Below are 15193 nucleotides of genomic sequence, written 5' to 3'. Positions count from 1 at the left end.
CAAATGCACCTTGACTATTAGGACACTGATAGCACAAGACCTCGTGCTCGTCCCAACACTGCCGCTGCGGTTGTATTGGAAGCACCATGGCTAGATGAAAAATGCTGTAGAACCCGTCGTCGCACCGCAGCCTGTCATATTGGCCTCCTCGGTGGCCAGCCAACCAAAGCCAAGACACTGTGATCTGTGATGCTCTTCCCCCAACCCTTGTCCACCCGACTAGTCGACTTGAGAAGACGCCATCATCGACCCATGGTCCATGGGCCCCCAGTCCAACCGTGTCCGGATTCGGTCTTTTCCTCGACCGACCCTACGCGTGGTCGAGTTCGGATTCTATTTCTATTATAGAGGCCGAGCCGCGAGGGCAAAACCACGGCTGGACGTCTGGCTTGGCTCGCTCGCATGTTGGTGTAGCAGAGTATCAGATGAACCCGTGGCCCTGTCTCAGCAACCAAGATTACCCATACTTGTCATGGCTCCATCGAAGGGGCACTTTGGTGGGGAGCCGATACGTCGACTAATTAACTTGGTAAAATCTATCGATCTTGTCAAAACACTGTCATGCTGCCTACCTATTGTTAGCCCTCCCCTTCATGGCCACCTGGTCGACCGCCGTCATCCTGCCCCGATTTGAAACTTTCGGTACATGTGTCTAGAAGAGTTTGAGAATTGTCGTCGCGACCGAGACGCTGATGCTCCCATGTCACCTGCAATGAGGCACCCTGAAGAGTATGCACGCGGCAAGCCAGAGCCGTTGTCCGTTTTGGTGTTGGCTTGGGTTCCACACAACAACCAACCGACCACGCGGTGCCCTGGTCATCCGGCTACGCACATGGGTCAAACTTTTCCACACTTGTTTGTGCCTTCCATCTCATCTCGCAGGCCCTGTCTCTTCCACTGACCTCAGGCTCAATGTCCTGTTGTTGACGACGGATCTCGGAATCGACTCTGACGCGCCAGAAGCGCCAATTTGCAAATTGCCTTGCCTCGACCTCATGCCCAACCCAGGTGCGAAACCCGTCCTCCTCGTCGCCATGCTCATACAGACGCAATGTGAATCCCATCACGCTCCTGTTTGCTCCCTCTCCACCTCCACCCGGAATCCGGGGTTCTCGCTTGCAATATATAGACTCTGCTGCAGCATCACAGCCTCACCTGGTTGACCTTTGTGCCACTCACTCGTTGTGCTCCCCTTCACCCTCGACATCCTTCTCCATCTTCCTTTGCACATACTCTTTTCGGGCTGTTTCTTCGACCATTTCCTTTTCACCTTGCTCCTCCAACATGCCTCCGTCGAATCCTGTCGGTCCCCGGGCCCCCAAAGACGACTTCATGAAGGCCCTTGGCCTGAGCACCTCCGATCCCAAGCACGAGGGTTATTACCGCGCCATGAGGGTAAGATCAATCGTTCTCCTGCCTCTTCGTCCGAAAACTCCGATTGACCGGCCCCAAGGAAGAAGCCATCGCCGTGTACAACAAGATCAACTCGGACCGCACCAGTTTGGTCGACGATAAACGCAACGACACTTCAATCGCCCAACCTTTCTTCTGGCATCATATCCGCCCAGAACGTCGTCGACAGGCCGTCATTGATACGTGGCAACAGGCCAAACCGGGCACCGTTCAGCGAAGTCTCTTCGATCGCGGTGCCACAACCGGTGAATTCGGCCCCAATTGGGTCACCCAATGGCTTCTGTACAGCGTTTTTCGATCCCGTGACATTCGCAATAATCGCAACCGTCGAGGAGGAGAAGGCAGCGGCGGAGGTAATGTTTGTTCTCTCGCAACCTTGTACACCGAAACCCTGACGTCCACCACTGCACAGGTCAGAGCTCCAGTGGAGGGAGCACGGATGCAGCCATGTTTGATCCTGCCCGAGACAAGTATGTTCCTCGTTGAGCAAAAGAGACAGATGTTTATATTGTCGTTGCTGGGAAGCAGAGAGCCGCAGGTTGGCACATTCGTCCTGATGATGGAACTGTTTTAATAGCCTCAATTTGTCATTTCTTGTCGCCATCGTCTCCGTCCTTGTCATCCTCCTCTTTGGACTGGCCGTCGTCGTCCTTTGAGGCCTTTCGATCGTCTCTGAGAGCTTTAGTGACAGCAGGATCCTTCTCGTCCTCACGCTCATTCCACTCGACGTCGTATTCGGTAGCCACGGCCTTGATTTCTTTCCTGATGGCATTACCTTCCTCAATAAGGCCTTCCCACTTCTGAAGATCGAATCCTTTGACTTCGTAGAGCTTGCTTTGGCGACGACTGATGGTGAGATTCATGGCAGACCGATAAGAGACCTCACGGTTATGATAGAGGAACCACATGTAACCCCCAATAATGCCACTCAAGCCGACCTATATTGACGTCAGTTGCGTTGCCCATATCGATGCCGCACCACTTACTAGATAGGTGACGGGTTCCATTGTGTCCCACCCATAGTCCGTCTCAAATGTCAAGCGGTAGACGACATACCAATACCTAGAGTAATCAGCTCAGTCCACAACTTGGTCGTCTCTTCATCGTCATCCATACCCAATGAGAAGGCCACAGCCTGACATGGCGATACGTTGGCCAGCCTTGTGAGCAGCCTCGTCGCACTCTTTTTTTATGACTGCCATGTCTGAGATTTGCCTGGAGGTCTTGCGAAGCTTCTGTCGGAGGTAAAAGGTCCGGTCATTGAATGAAGGCACGCCGACTTTGATGGCATCCGTGAACCCCTCGATTTGGATCTCGAACTCTTTGGCGCGAGCAGCGTCCCGAATGAAATCTCCAATCTCGGTGGAGGCTGACCACTTGACAAATTCGCCTTCGTCTTGGCCACTTCCCTCTCTTCCCTGACCACTGTAACTTTGGACTGAACCATCGCCAAGACTAGGCTTCTTATCCTGTTCCTCGGGAGTCTGCTTGTCCGGTTTGATCTCATCGTTCTTGGCCTCCTTGGCCCTGAACACGACCGCTGGGACACGGTTCTCGCCCTTTTCCGTGGTGATGCTGGGCAATTCAGACTGGATCAGTCGTTCGAGGTATGACAAAGGTTGCTGAGGGTGGACTAGGAGGGCCAAGGGGGCAACGTCCTTTCGATCGGTATTATGGTCGCTGGTTGTCAACGGAACAACCAGCTTGAGGAGTCTGGACGGAGTTGTAAGTAGTTTCCCTAGACACGTGTCAGCAAGATAGTATCCTCGAGAGATGATTTCATGGAGAGTGTAAGTGGCTCATCCGATGCCAACCTTTTGTCATAGCCCCAGCGGATCGCTGTCGCCTTACAGGGGGCACATCAGCACCTTGTCGATGCCACGGCGCACGGCTTTGCTTGTCTTTTTGCTCAGCAATGGCTTCATCAAAGTCGGAAAGGGCCTCGTCCACGCCCTGCTGATTCAGTTCTTTGGCCTTTTGTTCATACGAAACCTTTGAGGCACTTCGAGAGAAGACAAGGATAGGATGTGGCGCATATGTTCGACCAAAGCCGGGTCGACTAGCCAGTTGAGAAGTAGGACATGTTCTTGACTTGAAAGACTGAAAATAACCATGAGATATACCACGAGGACAAAGCCTTCGCGTCACTACAGAATGTCGCATCTTGGGCGCGTCTTTGAGATCACTGCTGTGGCTTCCCAAAACAGGATGTCACCTCCATGGGCGTACGAGGGGAGAACCAAGAATCAATGCTAGAGAGCGACAAGATGCATGGCGAAGTGGGAATGAATCAGTGACCAGATTCGAGGTCAAAGAACCAGAGGGTTGTAAAGCAAGATGAATGACATTAATACTCTGACAGTATCATCATAAGCTTGGTGCCTTGTTGAAAACACGACGTTTGCGCATCGCGACGTCATGTGGCTCAATCCAAAGCCCGCCAAGCATTTTGTTGGTCTGCAAAACAAGTAAACAAGCATCCTTCAGCCACAGTTTGCTGGGAATTTGCTCCTTCCTCGTTAAAGCTTGCCGCGCCAATGACAATTGATCAACCCTCGGACGTGTTCCGAAGGCAAGCGCCAATCTATGTATGTGCACGTGTTGTTGGATGATTACCTAGGTACATACGGAGTACTACACCGTGGATGGTAAGGCTACCATTGATAGGTACTTCTAAGGTACCCTGGTGTATGATGTATGCCTAGGTAGCATCATCCCTACCGATTTGGCATGAGTGCCTCATGGTCTTGGTCATGATCTGAAGAATAACAGCGCGTACTTGATTGTTGAAAAAGGTCATAAGTCATCATCATTGTTTGGTTTCATAGCTGTCTCAGCGCATTGAAAAGAGAATAAATTGCATAAGCCACATCCTCCAGAACAAATTAGCAGAAAAGGAAGGAACAGCAAAAGCACCCTCCACTCGCTAGGTCTGTCATGCTGATGCGCAACGATGGTGATGAAGATCGCAACAGTTGCCTGCCTCATTATGTCTTGTCTACTAGAAAACGGCATCGTCAAAAGTCCCCGTCTCAAAAGTCATCATATCATCCGGCCATTGAGCGTTGACGCTTTTGGCGGCTCGCGATCATCGTCGTGGCCGCTGTTGCATACATGGTCGCGGTCATTGTCATTCTCATTGTCATGTCATTGTCGTTGTCGTTTTGGAGGTGGTCATCAAAAGGGGTCATGGGTCTCGTTTTTCGGGGGTGAATCAAAGTCGTACATCTTGAATGGGTTGGAATGGAACGTCAGAGGCCGTCACCTCGGCCCCGCCACCCTCTTGCGTCGTTCAGTAGCGTACATTGACACGCCGCTTGTCAACGTAAGGCAGATCGGTCGTAGATCTCGAGGGATACAATGTCTGTTGTCCACCCGATAGGCGGAAGAGGTCTGGGCTGCGACCATCAGTCCAATCAGGGGAACTCCCCCCACTTCTACTGCCGGTGCTGTCGGTATCGCCATATCGATAGTCGTTTCGATCGCTCCCGCTTCGTCGGCTGTGTCGTCCAGACCCTACAGGGACTGGGTTGCCCTGGATAACACCGCCATGTGCAAACCCCGTGGGGTACATGCCATCGTTTGCCGAGAAGTTCCGGCAGATGTTGAAAGCGATCAGAGCCGCTCCCTCCTTGGCCGACGACTCGGAGCTGTGGTGGTTCGAGGTCTGATACTCTCGATTGTTGACTCGAACGATGCAACGGTATCCCGCTGGGCTCCGGGTTATCTGGTACGAAGGTTCAGGCCACCGACGCCGCTGACAGAGACCTGAGAAGATATGTCAGTACCCTGCTGGTATAGTTTGTTTGAAGCCATAGCATTCGTAGCAGCACAGTAATTGGTGCCACGAGACGAATCCAATCGATGTGCCTCGAATAGCTGGGGACTATGGTGCTCCTCGAAGATAAACTCGAACTCGGACGACACTCATAGAATATGGCTCGCCTTGCACGAGTCCTGAGTTGGCACCAGAGAACGTGAAACACTGCTGTTGGAGAAGACATACTGGCCAGATAAACGGTATGCAGCATGTCTGCATGGACACTGGCCAAAAGATATTGGTGCCCAAAGCCCTATCTTGTCCGTGCCAGCAAAAAATCTCAAAATTCGACAAAACTGAATCGAACCACCAAGAGTCAAGCTGTCAACCACGAACGGATTGGGACGACAAGAACCGCCACATAGAAATGCTACCCGTGTCAAAGACCTCGGTGGATTGGAATTTCCAGGCAAGCAGTGTCAGGTAGTAAAACCTCAAGAGCAGCAGCGTTACCAGGCCTTTTTACAAGTCAGCCATTGCAAGAAACCACACAATCGGTCCTCCCGTTGTCGAGGTCCTGCAATGACAGCGAAGCAGGCAGGACTTGCGTGGGGCAACTCAGACGTCCACAGTGGCCAAACACCCGACCGACGAAAACGATCGGGTATTGGCTCTTGTCAGAAAGTGGAATTCAATTCTGCTCTTTGGCATCGTAAGTTCTTTGATGTGTTGGCATGCTTTTTAGCCAGTGCCGGCAACCCGTAGTCATGGCCCGACTTGGACCCTATGGCTGGCCAGAGGCTTATGCAGATCCAGACGCAGGTCATGGTTGGCAGGCAACTTTCCCTCGAGCCACTCTCCACTCAGCATGTGAGGTGCTGCACGGGGTGGAAGCTTCATTAGCAATTCCGACCAGAGGCACCCGTGGCGAGCCATGGCCTTGTCAGAATGGGAACCCCGCCGACCCGCCGACAATCGTGTCTGGCAACCATGTTGGACCACGCATCCACGGTGGTCGATAGTCGGGTGCGTGACCTTGACATGGAGGGAATGACTGCCGGATCAACACCACCCCTCTGGGTAACAGGCCCAGCGCCTCTTCGGAGTAATCATAGGTTATGCAGAAACACCTGGCATGTGGGGAATGGGCCACAGCACCAAGGAAACAATTGGCTTGGCCTCATACCGAACAACTTCTGCTTGTCAGTGCGGAATCTGTTTCAGGCATGATAGGTTGACAAGCCAGGTGCGAGGGGTACGAGCAGCTAGGTTACTCCATGTCCTGCATGAAATGATGCCATCGTTCTGGAGCGGCAAGCCTTTTTTTGATGTGCATTCTGATGCGCATCATCTAGATCAATCGCAGAACGCGAAAAATGGATCTGAGACCGTCTCTGCGGCCCACAGCTCTTTCACCCCGGTGCTTTTCAGTCCGGCAACGACCACAGTCAGTCAGTTGAAGCATGTGGCTAACCGCCCTCGTCTCGTGAGTGCAGTCCTAACCATGCCGGCACGACTGCAAGGTTGCGTTGGCAAGCTGTAAGTGATCCCGCCAGTATACGTCCCAATATGCCTGGCTGCCAGTTGGCAGTTGACCAACTGGGTCGACACGCACTCTTCTCCTACTGCTGCTATTTGCCTTGACTGTTGAGCCACTTGCTCTCGTCAATTATCACCGTCTCATGCATGGAGACCAAAGCGTTCCATGGTAAAGCAGAGTTTGACCAGTGTCTACTGGCAGGTAAATATGCCCGGGTTAACTGTAACACCCATCTGCCCGGAAGTAGGGGCTACTTAAGCTCGCAAGCCCTGGACAATGAATCTCCGCAATGTGGTGCGTTATGATTTGCAGTGACGAAAATTTACGAGAAACGTGTTGCAAAATACGCACACACCTCTCCCTTATGTCGGAATGGCCGAGTGGTCTAAGGCGTGTGACTTGAATTGAGCTTAGTTCATTGTTATCACATCTCTTCGGAGGCACAGGTTCGAACCCTGTTTCCGACGACACATTTTTTGCCCCTTCGCCCTACTACTCCTACACCACTACACTCTTGTGTCGCAAAAGTACTCATGGGCATTTTAACGAAAAAATATTGATTGCTTAAGTGCATTGATTTTTTGAGGTATGTACATTGTTGAAGGCGCCCAGACCTTTACCAGCACCCCTCCCCATTCAAACATCGATAAGTGCGGCGACCAGTCTATTGATCATCGATAACATGCAAATATTTCTTCGCGTCTCTTCTTTCTCTCAGCGTTGCAGGAGGGAGGTCGTAGTAACTACTGCTTCGATAATCTTGGAGGTAGTGGTAGGTCAATTCGCTCAACTCAGCTGGTTCGATACCGAGATCTTTGAACGTTTTGGCCTTGCGATCAATAACCTGATCAATAGATTCTCGCTCAAGCTGGTCAGCCGTCAATATTGGCCACCAAATCACCTTATTCAAATAGTGAAGTACGGGCTTGAGGAGGGCTTTGGGTAGGTTGATGTGTCGACGGTGTTTGAGGATTTCTTTGTCGACGATTTGTGCGATCTCCGCAAGGCTGTAATTGGTGGGACCGTACAGTTCAAAGGTTTCACCAGCTGTGGAATCGTCATATCCGATCTTTTCAAGTGCAGCACCGACATCGATGGCCTAAATCTCATGTTAGTAGGTCGATAAAACAGGCAGGGAATACTTTGCATACATGGACAGGCCAAAATCGTTCCTGCATATTGTTAACCGTGAAAAGATTGGTAACTCCAGCAAGTCGGTGGAGTAAGTTGTCCTCGAAGCCAAAACAGGGAGCTGGGCGGACGATAGTTGTCTCCGGGAACAGTTGTCTTGCGACGCTCTCTCCCTGGGCCTGCGCCGGTAGTCAGTATTGTGTTACAAGAAAACAGTGATGCTATGGACAACGTGCCTTTGTGCGGAAGAACTCCGAAGGGGAATTTGGATCCGCATTATAAGAGGAAAGATGGATGAAGCGGTCCACGTCGTACTTTGCAACGGCCTCTGCTATCCTTTCCACGCTCTCAACGTTGACATCAAACAAGCTGAAGTTCTTGGTGGGATAATCTCGACCAATCAAATTGAAGACCATGTCAGAATGTCGGACGCTCTCCTCGATGGATTGGGTGTTTCGAAGATCGAATTCGATGAAAGTAACCCTCCCAAGGTCACCAGAGACCTTGAGATGCCGCTTGCCCATGTCATCTCGATATGGTATGACGACCTGAACTCCTCTTTTCGCCAATCGGTTGACGATGTATCTGCCCAAGAAACCATTGGCACCAAACACGGTCGCCGTGTGACCTCCTAATGATGATCTTCCACCTTGCGATCTGATGATGGGCTTGCCTGTCCTCGTAATGGCGACATCCTGGAGAAAACGGCGCTGGCTCGACGATGTCTGGGAGCTTCGTAGGGTGCGCAGGGCGAGAGTGGTGGGTTGACAGCACTGCATGTCGAGCTGCAGTTGCAGGATCTCTGCGTCTAGCGACCAGGGCGGCCTTCTGGAGAGGGTGTCAAACTACTAGATAGAAGGGTCGTCGAATGGCACAGAATAATCTTAATCAACCAACATAATGATCACGCAAGATATTGATCTGGATGCGAGATGTCTCCTGCGTGGTTGGTCCTGGTTGAAGCTTCCCCAGAGAGGCTTGGCATTGGATTCTCCGACATCCGACTTTGGCTGGAGGTGCAAGCGCAGGCGCACCTGCAGGCGCGTCAACAGCCTTGCCTGAAAACTGTCTTGCGGACAGTTCGAGATCCTGTCATCACACTCTCTCTATCGTGATTCATATTGTCCTGTCCTGATTCAAAATCCGCTTATCTTGCCCTCGACCGACTGGACAAGTATCTCTCTCAAACCCTGATTTCCTTCCATACTCGATTTCCTCTTTCCATCATTTCATCATGGCCCAAGCAACCAACCTTGAGGCCATCTCCGACTTTCTAACAGACCAGCGGGATGAAGCACCCACTGATCTTCAACACAAATTCCTCACCTTTGAAGATCTCTGGGAGCGAAAGATATGGCATCAACTCACCGACGAATTGCTTGAATACTTTGAACTCCCAGAAAGTGCATCTCAAAGATTACCCATTTACAACACATTCATCGTTAGCTTTGCCGAGAAGATCAATCAGTTAAAGTTGGTCAAGCTAGCCCTGAGTGCCGCAGCACAAATACAAGGTCAGTGTATATGCGAAGTGATTCATGTTGTTTCGACTGACGACGCTTAGATGACAACGAGCGAAGCCAATTCCTCAAGACCCTTGCTACAAGAATTGACCAGCCCGAATCACAAGATGCCTATGTCTACGCTATCACCGAACTCGCCAGTGTTCTTCTGCGATTAGACGAACCGACTCAGGCCCGAGAACAACTGGACAAGGCTCAAACAACGTTAGATAACTTTGATTTTGTGGAAAATGTGGTTCATGCAGCGTTCTACAGAGTCAATGCAGACTACTTCCAAGCCAAGGGGGATTACACTGCATACTACCGCAATTCTCTGCTTTACCTCGCCTGTATCGAGGAATCGGAACTTTCGAGCAAACAGCAACAGCATAGAGCATACGACTTGGCCATTGCCGCTTTGGTTTCAGACAACATTTACAACTTTGGCGAATTGTTATTACATCCGATCCTCGACGCTCTCAAGCCTCCACATTCTCAATCGTGGCTCAGAGATCTTCTTTTTGCCTTCAACAGAGGAGATCTTGCAGCATTAGATCGACAATCTAACAATCTCAGCAAAGATGCCACACTCGATAACAATCGTGAATTCTTATGGCAAAAGATCAATCTCGCGGCATTGACAGAGTTGGTGTTCAAGCGCCCTCCCCACGATCGTGCCATGACATTCAAGACCATCAGCCATGAGACCAACGTCAAGCCAGATGAGATCGAACACCTGATTATGAAGGCCTTGAGTTTGGGATTGCTTAAAGGAAAGATTGACCAGGTGGAAGGAATCGCCAAAATCAACTGGGTACAGCCCAAGGTATTGGAACGAAGTCAGATAGATGGAATGCGATTGCGATTGAAGGAATGGGACAGCAATGTCAATGACTTGGGTCACTGGATAGAAGGAGTTGGCAAGGATGTGTGGGCATCATGATTCCACCTTGTTGCAGAGTCCTGGCGTTGATAAGCTGGTCACACTGCGCTTTGATGCTTCTACTGGGTCAGCAATGTACAAACACAGTTCTCTTGAGAGGCGCGATATCGGTAAATTAGAGTCGGTGCTAGAGTTCTTTTGAGCGCACCAACTACTTGAACTGAATCTTGATGGTAGAGGAAGTTCGCTAGCGTTCGTTTCCGAATCGGGAGTAGCTTGTGGGATCTGCCTCCAATCAATTCTCCACGTCAACTTTTGGAATTTGCTAGCCTCCGTCTAGACGACACAACACTTTGTCAAGCGAGCACTTGTTAGTCTTTGTGCAGAATATTTTCTGTTGACTCTGGGCGCGCAAGTTTGCTTCCGGCAGGACGTGTGCCATTGCAGGTACCATCATGAGTGCAGCAAGACCTGGTCTTCTCCAGGTTTGCCGTACTTGGAGGTCAACGAAACCTCGTCGCTTCCTCTCGTCTCCGCAGGCCTGCAACACGCAGTCGACTTCAGTCACCTTGCAGAGCTTGTCTTGTTTCAGATCTCCTGCAGACGCTCGATTCTCATCTACAACAGCGTTGCGAGGTGAAGCTTCCCCTCATGATCCTTCCGCCGATTCCTCTTGGGGCAACGAACAAGCCCTCCGCTTTCTCGCCCAAGCTCAAGATCATCAATACTTGACCGAGGCCGAGAATCAAGAACGAGCTCGTCTGTACCTGCAGCAGCAAGAGGCACAATTACAAATCCTCCAACTCAAGAGGACCGAGTTCCCTTCGCCAAGCAAAGCAGCCGCTGCTGAATTTCAAAGAGTCAAGGCCGTCCATGACGAGACATGGGATCAACTGGTGAAACAGCTGCAGCAGGCATTGCAGCGGCAATCCAGCGAGAAATACGAGGCCATAATTGCCGAGACCAAGGAGCGCGCGCAGGCCGAGATTAAAAAAGTAGCTGCTCGCCAGGAAGCGGTTGGAAAGAAGCTCAGCCACCTTAGCCGTCAGACCAGAGCTTTACGCCAAAGCCTCGTTGAAGAGCAGCGTCAGATTCGTTCGATTTTATTTCAACTGCGCCGTCAGCAAAGATCTCAGGGCGGACAGCTTGCCGACGCTGACCAAAGTCGACTGGCCAACCTCAATGCCCAGCTGAGCGAGACGCGAGCGCAGCTTCAAGATCTCGCACGGAAACGGCCCACGCTGAATGCCGCACCACGAGGGAAACCAACTACGTTGACGGGTACTGTGACGCGGACTGGGACGATGCACAAGACAGTGCGTGTGACGCAGAAGACGCAGACGTGGAACAAGCAGCTGCAGAAACACTACTCGGCCAAGATCCAACGGCTGGTGCATGATCCAGAGGAGATCACCATCGAAGGCGATGTTGTCACCATCGGTCTCTTCACGCCGGAGATTCGAGAGCAAAGGGAGAAGCTGGGTAAAATTGGCAAGGGCCGAATTGAATACATGATCAAGGAGATTGTGACGCCGTTTGGCAAGACGGTGGAGGAGCGCCGTTCACAACGTGCTGTCGCTGCCGGCGCCGGCGAGGACGGCGTGGAAGAAGAATGGAAGAACAAGGTCGCCAAAGCCACCAAGGCCGGTAAGAAGCGCCAGGGTGTCTTAGCTAAGGGCAGACAGAAGAAAAACTCTCGAATTGTTGTCGCTTGAGCAGTTGTCAGTCTGCGCAAGTGAGGGGAGTCATGCACCTTTGGGGCCATGTTGACTTCTATATACATGTTGTCATACACGCTGTCATGGCCAGCGATTTGTATAATTAGACTGCAGTAGTGGGCGAAGATTAAGCGACTCCATTACCTCGCCGAGCTCTATGATCTTCAAATGGATGGCAATGCGAAGATTGGTAATTTTCCGTCGAGCACTACTTAACTGTGATCATAGGGCCATTTAGACACCGATGAATAAAAGACCAAAATTGGTCGGTTCGTGATCTGAGCAACAGCCCAAAACTACCTAGTCACGGGGATCGATGAATCGCCACGCATTCAATGAAATCGCTTGTAGTATTCAAGTCTAGTAAGTTCATCAACCAGGAGACTGTGTATCAAACCCCCCAAGAACATGTCACACCTCATAAGCCTTCAATTCCTGCGTTGTTGGACATGGACCTTTCGCCAGACCTCTCACTCTATACATCTGACCAACAACCAGATCAGATGATGAGCATGCGCCATTCGGAATCTCAGCAGAAAGGAGGACCATGTGTGATCGAGGCAGAGGGCTTGCCGTCTCCATTTTCGTTTCAAATTGTCTGAGATCGATTCTCTGAGTTAGGATTCTCGCCATCTGTGCGTCTCTCCTCAACAAGCTCTGACGATTTGTTGTCAGTCTCCTGTTCAGTAATGGCCTCGGGAATAGTAGGCTGCGCGGGCTTTTTGATCAAGGAGGCGCGGCGAAGCTTGAGTTTTCGTTCTCCCTGTGCAGATATCCGAGTCAATTCAGCCACAAAGGATTGGCCCCAGAAAGCACTGTGAATTTGGTCAGTTCTTGGTCTGGAGTGAAGGCAATGTCGCGGATAAACAGACCTAGTGTATTTGGAAACGTATTTGTGAAGTTTTGCAAAATTGATAGCGCGGAGTTCTGGGCTCATGGTGACGGCTGCTTGAATGGCACTCGCGAGCTCCTCCGTGTTCCATGGATTGACAGCAATGCTGCCGTTGAGACTTTGAGATGCTCCAGCAAATTCAGAAAGGATCAGAACGCCATTGCGCTCCTCCTGAGTGGCAATGTACTCAAAGGAAACAAGGTTCATGCCGTCACGAGTTGATGACACAAGACAGACGTCGGAGACGGCGTACAGGGCGATGAGTTCTTCGAAGTTGACTGATTTGTGCATGAAATGAATCGGCATGAATTCTACGGTTCCTGCGGGGTGTCAGTTGGGATATACAACAGGAAAGGGGATAGCGGGGCACACCAAATTTTCCATTGATACGCCCGACCAGTTCGTTGACGACGGCTCGTAAGTTCTGATACTCCTCCACATCTTGTCTGCTTGGGACGGCGACTTGCACAAGGACGACTTTGCCAATCCATTCGGGGTGGTCAGTGAGGAATACTTCGAGGGCGTGTAATTTCTGGGGGACGCCTTTGATATAGTCAAGTCGATCGACGCCGACCATGAGCTTGACACCTTTGAACTTCTCCTCGAGCACGGCGATTCGTTTCTGGACCTTTTCCTGCTTGAGGCCCTCGGTGAACTTTTCGGGATCGATGCCGATAGGGAAAGCACCGACGGTGACGATCTTGTTCCCAAACTCGACGCCATTGGGAGTGGTTGTAAGGTCGAGGATTCGGGAACAACTACTCAGGAAATGTCGGGCGTAATCATAGGTATGAAAGCCGATCAGATCGCAGTGGAGAACGCCCAGGAGGATCTCATTTCTGACTGGAAGGATTCGGTAGATCTCGCTGGATGGGAAAGGGGTATGTAAGAAGAAGCCGATCTTGACGTTGGATTTGGAGGTGCCAATCTCCTGACGGAGCATCTGCGGGAGAAGCATGAGGTGATAATCATGAACCCAAACCAAATCACCATCTTGAACGTCTGCGGCGACGGTACGAGCAAAAAGGCGATTTGCCTCCTCGTAGGCGCTCCAAGCAGACTCGTCGAAGGTGATTTCGCCTGGATGGTAGTGAAAGAGCGGCCACATGATGGAGTCTGTGTAACGGCGAGTTAGTGTGGGGTGAACGAGTACTCAGAGACCAAATGGACGTACTTGAAAAGCCATTATAATGTCGATCGGCGAGTTCATCGTCCATGAAGACAGGAACGGCATTGAACTCGTCCTTCAGGCGCGTAGTGAGATCGGTAACTTCATTCTTGGGGACCTCGAGTCCAGGCCAGCCATACCACTGAAACTGGGTTGATTTGGCCAGTCCGCTCAGACCGGTGACAAGACCGCCAGATGACATTTGAAAGTCATATTTGCCATCGTTGGAGCGCTTGATGGTGATGGGGAGCCTATTGGAGACCAGAAGAAGTCGGGAATCCTTCTTGGAGGGTTCGGAGACAGGAGCAGGCATTGTCAAGGCCGAGGCGGGCGAAGAAAACCCGAGTATGACTCAGCCAGGGTATGAAGCTAGAAATCTTGTAATGGGGGAACTCTTTGAGCTTGGAGATGACTAGCGTCGACGGATGTAAGCGTGTTTCAAAAGGTTTGACACGACAAATTCCGGAGGATGGAAAATGACAGGTTATGACAACGTTTCATAAAAAGTTGATGGTGGTTCTGTCGTAGAAGGTGATGAAGAATTGTGAAGTCGATTCAGGGAAGGTATGTAGTGTTTTGGAAGGCAGTGGGTGTGATATTTCTGACCAGGGTTGCGGCTGACTAGCAATTCGGATGAAACCGTTTGAACTGCCCAACAGGAACGAGACTGAAGGCCGGATTGAGACGAAATGGGTTATTGGGAGCAACGGTGGTATCCAAATCGAGCGGTAGAAGTTGGAGCAGGGAAGCAGCTACCTCGCGAAGCCTTATCTTGGGTACGGTCCCGGTTGTTGAACCGGGATGGTGGGAGGTTGTAGAAGTATGTTGTTAGGAGTATGGCTAGGTGGGCAGCCTGGCCCTGCTGAATCCGGCCCAATGCGTTGAGATTGCACAGAGGAAGGGTTGGATAAAACACGTTTGAAACCTACTTTGTCATGATGAAAGTAAGGATGAGGATGAGGACGAGGACGAGGACGTGGAGTGGAAGTAGAAGTGTGAGTTTGTGAGGATGACTTGTGAGGTTCACAGGATACGAGCGAGACTGAGACACCAGGGCCGGTGTAAGGTTGAGGATGCCAAGACTTGATCTAAAGCGAGAGCAAAGAGGGCAGGAGCAGGAGGATGTTGACTGTAGTTACGTGGCTACCCAACTTGCAAGTGACAACGGAAAAACTGTGGAAAGGAA

At 51.0% G+C, this 15193-nt stretch overlaps 7 protein-coding genes and 1 non-coding gene across 8 annotated transcripts; 4 read left to right on the top strand and 4 right to left on the bottom strand.

Moving 5' to 3' along the window:
* Positions 1 to 489: 489 nt before the first annotated feature.
* Positions 490 to 3787, bottom strand: PV10_00124 (uncharacterized protein). The gene is made up of 4 exons (XM_016364158.1): positions 3228 to 3787; positions 2530 to 3151; positions 2400 to 2475; positions 490 to 2351 (listed from the first exon to the last, which is right to left on the bottom strand). The coding sequence occupies exons 1-4, from the start codon at positions 3574 to 3576 to the stop codon at positions 2001 to 2003; spliced, it is 1398 nt and encodes a 465-aa protein (XP_016227807.1). The 5' UTR covers positions 3577 to 3787; the 3' UTR covers positions 490 to 2000.
* On the top strand, positions 1285 to 1899 carry PV10_00125 (uncharacterized protein; the record flags this gene model as incomplete). The annotated part of the gene is made up of 3 exons (XM_016364159.1): positions 1285 to 1395; positions 1454 to 1766; positions 1826 to 1899. The coding sequence occupies 3 exons, from the start codon at positions 1285 to 1287 to the stop codon at positions 1897 to 1899; spliced, it is 498 nt and encodes a 165-aa protein (XP_016227808.1).
* Positions 3788 to 4192: 405 nt separating the features above from the next.
* On the bottom strand, positions 4193 to 5650 carry PV10_00123 (uncharacterized protein). The gene is made up of 2 exons (XM_016364157.1): positions 5420 to 5650; positions 4193 to 5181 (listed from the first exon to the last, which is right to left on the bottom strand). The coding sequence occupies exons 1-2, from the start codon at positions 5442 to 5444 to the stop codon at positions 4706 to 4708; spliced, it is 501 nt and encodes a 166-aa protein (XP_016227806.1). The 5' UTR covers positions 5445 to 5650; the 3' UTR covers positions 4193 to 4705.
* Positions 5651 to 7079: 1429 nt separating this feature from the next.
* On the top strand, positions 7080 to 7180 carry PV10_00122. The gene has a single exon. It is a non-coding gene; the product is annotated as a tRNA-Ser (tRNA).
* Positions 7181 to 7253: 73 nt separating this feature from the next.
* PV10_00121 (uncharacterized protein) lies at positions 7254 to 8776 on the bottom strand. The gene is made up of 3 exons (XM_016364156.1): positions 8081 to 8776; positions 7865 to 8023; positions 7254 to 7812 (listed from the first exon to the last, which is right to left on the bottom strand). The coding sequence occupies exons 1-3, from the start codon at positions 8621 to 8623 to the stop codon at positions 7378 to 7380; spliced, it is 1137 nt and encodes a 378-aa protein (XP_016227805.1). The 5' UTR covers positions 8624 to 8776; the 3' UTR covers positions 7254 to 7377.
* Positions 8777 to 8897: 121 nt separating this feature from the next.
* On the top strand, positions 8898 to 10518 carry PV10_00120 (uncharacterized protein). The gene is made up of 2 exons (XM_016364155.1): positions 8898 to 9358; positions 9409 to 10518. Exons 1-2 carry the CDS (start codon positions 9079 to 9081, stop codon positions 10287 to 10289), a joined length of 1161 nt encoding a protein of 386 aa, XP_016227804.1. The 5' UTR covers positions 8898 to 9078; the 3' UTR covers positions 10290 to 10518.
* A 60-nt stretch (positions 10519 to 10578) lies between these two features.
* On the top strand, positions 10579 to 12184 carry PV10_00119 (uncharacterized protein). Its single transcript, XM_016364154.1, has one exon. It carries the CDS (start codon positions 10685 to 10687, stop codon positions 11942 to 11944), a length of 1260 nt encoding a protein of 419 aa, XP_016227803.1. The 5' UTR covers positions 10579 to 10684; the 3' UTR covers positions 11945 to 12184.
* On the bottom strand, positions 12180 to 15166 carry PV10_00118 (alpha,alpha-trehalose-phosphate synthase [UDP-forming]). The gene is made up of 4 exons (XM_016364153.1): positions 14014 to 15166; positions 13212 to 13955; positions 12820 to 13159; positions 12180 to 12762 (listed from the first exon to the last, which is right to left on the bottom strand). Exons 1-4 carry the CDS (start codon positions 14318 to 14320, stop codon positions 12537 to 12539), a joined length of 1617 nt encoding a protein of 538 aa, XP_016227802.1. The 5' UTR covers positions 14321 to 15166; the 3' UTR covers positions 12180 to 12536.
* Positions 15167 to 15193: the final 27 nt, after the last annotated feature.

This window comes from Exophiala mesophila, assembly GCF_000836275.1.
Source record: "Exophiala mesophila strain CBS 40295 unplaced genomic scaffold supercont1.1, whole genome shotgun sequence".
NCBI lineage: Eukaryota > Fungi > Ascomycota > Eurotiomycetes > Chaetothyriales > Herpotrichiellaceae > Exophiala > Exophiala mesophila.
Note: the sequence above shows the minus strand (reverse complement) of the source record. Positions and strands in the feature narration are given on the sequence as shown.